The sequence below is a fragment of the Octopus bimaculoides genome, chromosome 14 (assembly GCF_001194135.2).
Source record: "Octopus bimaculoides isolate UCB-OBI-ISO-001 chromosome 14, ASM119413v2, whole genome shotgun sequence".
NCBI classification, from domain to species: Eukaryota; Metazoa; Mollusca; class Cephalopoda; order Octopoda; family Octopodidae; genus Octopus; species Octopus bimaculoides.
In genome coordinates, this window is record NC_068994.1 from 7,784,831 (window position 1) to 7,790,655 (window position 5,825).

General features: G+C 35.5%; 1 protein-coding gene across 1 annotated transcript in view; it reads left to right on the forward strand.

Moving 5' to 3' along the window:
- The first annotated feature begins 299 nt into the window (after positions 1-299).
- Positions 300-5,825, forward strand: part of LOC106877941 (rhotekin) — a 135,905-nt gene continuing 130,379 nt past the window's right edge. Inside the window, exon 1 of the mRNA XM_052973016.1 lies at positions 300-719. Coding sequence (XP_052828976.1) covers positions 564-719 — 156 coding nt within the window. The 5' untranslated portion in view covers positions 300-563. The remainder of the gene's footprint in view (positions 720-5,825) is intronic.

Genomic DNA, 5,825 nt, shown 5'->3' on the forward strand with positions numbered 1-5,825 from the left:
TTGTGCGGGGGGGGGATTTTCATCTCCGGGTCAAGATGTAAAAATTAACCGACACTTGTCCAAGTGCCATGCAGTGGGATTGAACGCGGAGCCAAGTGGTTGGAAAGATAAATTATAAGAAATACTGAGTAAGAAAGAGAGAGAGAGAGATAGAGAAAGAGAGAGAGAAAGTGTATAATGAGGTGGTGGTGGTGATAGTGACGGGGTGGTGGTAGTAGTGGGGGAGAGAGTTATGTCCCTTGTAACGGCGCGTAAATTTAAACGGTTCGAAAGCAGAAATTGACGTTAATCCATTTCCGCTATTTTCGATCACCTGAAAGGATTTGAATTAAGCTACTTGACACCATCCTCTCTTTCTCTCAACGATTTCAAATCCAACTTCTTTGACAACCTGTGACTTTTAGAAACGTGAATTTTTATATTCTTAAAATTACGCCGGCTGTCGTTAAGAAATTTAATCAACAAAAACAAATTCAACCACCTTGTGAAATAATTAGACAGAGCAGAAGGATTTTAAAACTTTATCTAATTGTTATTTTAATATTGATTTCTAAAAGAGAAAGATGACTTCACTTAAAAGAAAATACAGCACTAGGTTGTCTAAGGGTAAAATAAACACCGAAAGTACATTTAAAGCTCCTCATTTATCCGAAGCTGTCTTAAATCGCGTGAAGAAACGTCCACGAATTCAGCTGGGAGATACTACAAATGGAACCAAGGTAATCCATCTAAATTCTCTAAGGGGGATACTTTGTTGGGTAATATTTCGGTATTGGTAGACGACCTCATTCACACTGTTTTGCTGCCCGAATTCCTTGAGGGAACGTTGCCTAGGTGAATTACGTCGTCTACTGATACCGAAAGGTGGCTATTTTTTTCTTATGTGGACGTCCTTCTGATATATATATATATATATGTGTGTGTGTATGTAATTCTTTTTCGGAAGAGTGGATCTCGAAGTACATAAAATCATACATGATACGGAGTGTAAATATTGGGTTAAAAAAAAAATCTCTGTCATGTTTACATAAGTGGGTCCGTGTCCCACGGATTGCCTTCGACTTTTTTCGATCCAAAGAGGTTCTTTTAACCTAATATTTGCATCCAAATATCTTTTGCTCTTTCTGCTTCGAGATCCAACGTTCCGTTTTCAAGATACAACCTCCCAAAAGAAGAATTATTTCATCTCTTGGAACTTATATTAACAATATATACGCATGTATTTGTTTCATTCTTTTTTGGCTTTAGATAATGAAATCTTTGTACCTATTAAATACAGAGGTCCCTAACCAACCCCCAAAAAACATCGTTACGTAGATGCATTGGGACCTCTGTATTTAAGTAGTGCCGAAATCTTGATCCGTGTCCATTGATGCAAAATCCTCAGTTGTCTTTTTTTGTGTGTTCATTGTCTTTGTCTCTCATTCATTATTGCTATTGTGACAGATAAACCATTATTTATATTATCACAATTATTTCCGTATTTTTCCTGTGTCTCATTACTTAATCAGATTAATTAACGTTATACAGAGAAATCCCCTAATCGAAAAACAAAGAACTTGTTTAATTCTATGTATTTTTAACTCGTTCATAATAACACAGAGCCAAAGATTTTAAAATTCGAATTTCGAAAGAAAAAGACAAATGCTGAATTGTAATCTTTGATCTTTAAAGCGTAGGCCTTATATATCCAGAAAATTTACTGCTTTTAGCAACCAAAATAGTTTGCAAATCTATTACCCAATTTTTGTACTGGCGCAATTTAATCATTTCCTCTTTAAATTGACGGTTTTGTTTCAATTTAAGTCATCAACTTTATTATAATTAGCACTATAGTATATCACATTCCTAACGATTTCGTGTTAATTAATTCATTCACTGCAACTCTTTAACTCCCGTTAAAATACAATGAAACAATTAGATGAAGTTAAATCTTTAACCGACGACGCTATTGTTCATAGATGCTTTGTACATATCTTTGGAATGCAACTACTTTCTATATTTAGGTTCGTTGTTTTTCAACTTTTAGTTTACATTTGTATGGTCGTTTGACCTGTAATAGCAGTTAAATTAAGCATTATTTGTATTCGACGAGGCGGCGCGAGCTGGCAGAATCGTTAAGTGGCATTTCGTGCAGCTTTAAGTTTTGAGTTCAAATTCCGCCTAGTGAAGTTCAACTTTACTTACATCCTTTTGGGGTCGACAAAATAAGTACCAAACTCCCACCAAATTTCAGGCTGTATTCCTATTGTAGTTTTTTTTTCTTTTTTTTGTTTTCGAATTTTTAAAAATTTATTTTGTATTTTTCGTTTTCGAATATATTGTAGTGGCGCGTGTGGCCGCCATCTTAGGAAGTGCCATTGCGCATGTGCAAGGGATTTGCCGTCAGCGGAAGTACCCGAGCACGCATGCAACAGGTGGAGAAAAAGCAATAGCGTTCGCTCTCTTTTCTCTCGAGCAGCGGTGGTGACAACACGTATCTCACAACTCGACCCCAACATGTGGTCGAAGCTTCTTTGGTATTCTAGCGGCATGCCTGTTCACCCAGGAACGAAACGGCTCTACACCAACCTAGAGTAAACTATTGATCTTTTGTTACCGTTATCCCTCGTGTTGTTGTATTTCTGGATATTAATGATTAATATAAGAACTGGGGAGAGATGCCCGAGCCATCATATCTCATCCAATTCTTATATGTTCTCTGGTAAAAAGTGTGAAACTCGCAGTTCAACTTTCTGAGTAAATGCAAGATTTGGATTGTCCGCGTTTAGCTGTTATTTCTAGCATATCAAGTTTCGTGTTGGGGACTCCACATGTGATCCTTTTTCTGTTTCAATATAAATGTAAGCCGTTCATTTTCACATCTAAGTTGCGAGAAGGCTATTCGTACGACCCGGACATGTAGAACACATTATCGAAAACGAAAATCGCCAAAATTAAAGAATAAAAAAGTTACAGCCATTTTCACTCAGTGTCTAATTCCAATGTCCACCGAAATAATTATCTATACTCGACGTAGTTTTCTAGTAGGTCTCCATTCGAGGGACGACTTTTTCAAAACTCCACCTTATATTCTACAATCGTAAAAATAGGGACACTTTTGAATACATTGTCTAAAAACAAAACGGTGGAAAGAAGGGCCGGCGCGGTAGTGGGATCTTTGATTAGAGGTCTGTACTACATAATCCAGTGCTGTCTTAAGGTATGGGCAGTTGCTCAGGGGCCTTACGATTCTATGGGCCCATTTTATATCCATGTATGCTATGGTTTACTGTAAAAAAATAAATGCTATGGGGCCCAGTGCAGTGATTTTCCGGGGCATATATAAGTTAAAACGGGCATATTCATAACCACCACCACCACTACCACTCTGCGACTTTAAAAAAAGTTATCATTTATTTTTGAGGATATGATGGCTCGAAGCTGGCAGAATCATTGGTGTGTCTAGAAAAAGCACCCCAAAACCTTGCAATGTTCTGAGTTCAAATTCTGCCGAGGTGAGATTGATAAAGTACTGAGGTCTGTGGTATCGACAAAGTCGCTTTTCTCAGATTTACCCGTTATGTGCATACATGAAAAATCGTTTTCTCAATATATTATTCGCTTTCAGCCTCTGCTAAATAAAGGTCTTGAAGGAGTTTGATCAGTACAAAAAAAAAAAATCGAAGGGAGATAACTCAAAGTTTGGTTGGTCTTATTTGTCTCCCTTGTTTTGTACGGTTGAATAAACATCGCTATATGCCAACTTTTCAGGAATAATTAGCTTTGCTTGGAACCCCTCCCCACTCGCACCAACCCCCGGGGCCGCACGGAAACAAATTAAAAAAAAAACTTTATTTCTTTTTTATTGACTACTGCACTCTGCAGAGTATTTTTTTTTTGCATTAATCATATATAGATTTGTATTTATTCTTTTACTTGTTTCAGTCATTTGACTGCAGCCATGCTGGAGCACTGCCTTTAGTCGAACAAATCGACCCCAGGACTTATTCTTTGTCAGCACAGCGATTCTTAAACTTTTTGATATGGGACACTAGATAGCAAAGAAACGCTTAATATTGGTACACTTTACTAACTTCACCATTACCATAATTTCTGGCTTATATGCAGTGCAAACATTCAAACATTGTCCTTATTTTCTGTCAAATCCTGTTGCATTTCATATGGAATTTTGGGTCCTACAAAGTCATCTTGGTGTAAATCTTAGTCTGAAAAATTCAACTTGTATGTTGGAGAATACATTTTCAAAACTATTTCAAATAAGTGCAGGCATGGTTGTGTGGTAAGAAGCTTGCTTCCCAACCACATGGTTCTGGGTTCAGTCCTACTGTGTGACACGTTAGGTAAGTGTTTTCTGTAGCCTCGAGCCGATCAGTCTAGTGAGTGGATTTGGTAGGTGGAAACTGAAATGACCTGTTGTGTATGTGTCTTTGTGTGTACGTCCCTGTTGGTGTGTTTATGTCCCTGTAACTTACCAGTTCAGCAAAGGAGACCAACAGAATAAGTACCAGTACAAAGATCAAGTCCTGGGGTTGGCATCTTCAATTAAAACCCATTAAGGCGGTGCTCCAGCATGGCCATAGCCAAATGAGTGAAACAAGAAAGAAAAAAAAAAAAATTTATTTTTTAACTGATATATGGTAACAAAACCTTCATTTTGTCACTCGTACTTCTCACAAAATTATCAATAAAACACTTTCCAAGGTACTAAAGTATTCCTATAGATTTTCTAAAACCTCAGATTCTATCTTTCAAAATCTGCAATGCATCATGGGAAAACCACTGCACTATATATTATGATAATTATGTAATTGTTTACATACATTTTTTGTTTTCTTCTATTCTTGTATCTAAGGGATGGTTTTTGTTGGCGCAATTATTTTTACCGTTGAAATGACCTTTCTTCTATTAACCTAGTTGTACCATGAAATATGATTGGAATCTGTTTTGTTTTTAATCATATTATTAGTTATAATAGTAATTTTTTCTGCTGTAGGCACAAGGCCTAGAATTTGAGGGAAGGTGCAGTAGTCGATCGCATCGGCCCCCAGCACTTGACTGGTACCTAATTTATCAACCCCGAAAGGATGAAAGGCAAAGCCAACCTCTGCATAATTTGAACTCAGAATGTAGCGACAGACGAAATACCGCTAAACATTTTGCCCCACGTGCTAATGATTCTGCTAGCTCACCATCCATAATGATGATGATAATAATGATAATGATGATGATAATAATAATAATGATGATGATAATAATGATAATGATAATAATGATAATGATAATGATGATAATGATAATGATAATGATAATAATGATAATAATAATAATGATGATAATAATAATAATCTTTTCGACTATAGGTGCTAAGCCCGAAATTTTGGGGGTAGGGGCTAGTCAATTACATCAACCCCAGTGCCCAACTGGTATTTATTTCATCAACCCCTGAAAGGATGAAAGTCAACCTGGAATTTGAACCTAGAAAGTAAAGACACAAAATACTTCTAAGCGTTTTGTCTGGCACACTAACAATTTTGCCAGCTTGCCACAATAATAATAATAATAATAATAATAGTAATAATAGTAATAATAGTAATAGTAATAGTAATAGTAATAATAGTAATAATAGTAATAATAATAATAATAATAATAATAATAATAATAATAATAGTAATAGTAATAATAATAGTAATAATAATAGTAATAATAATAACAATAATAATAACAATAATAGTAATAATAATAATAATAATAATAACAATAACAATAATAATAATAACAATAACAATAATAATAACAACAACAATAATCATATTTTCTACTAA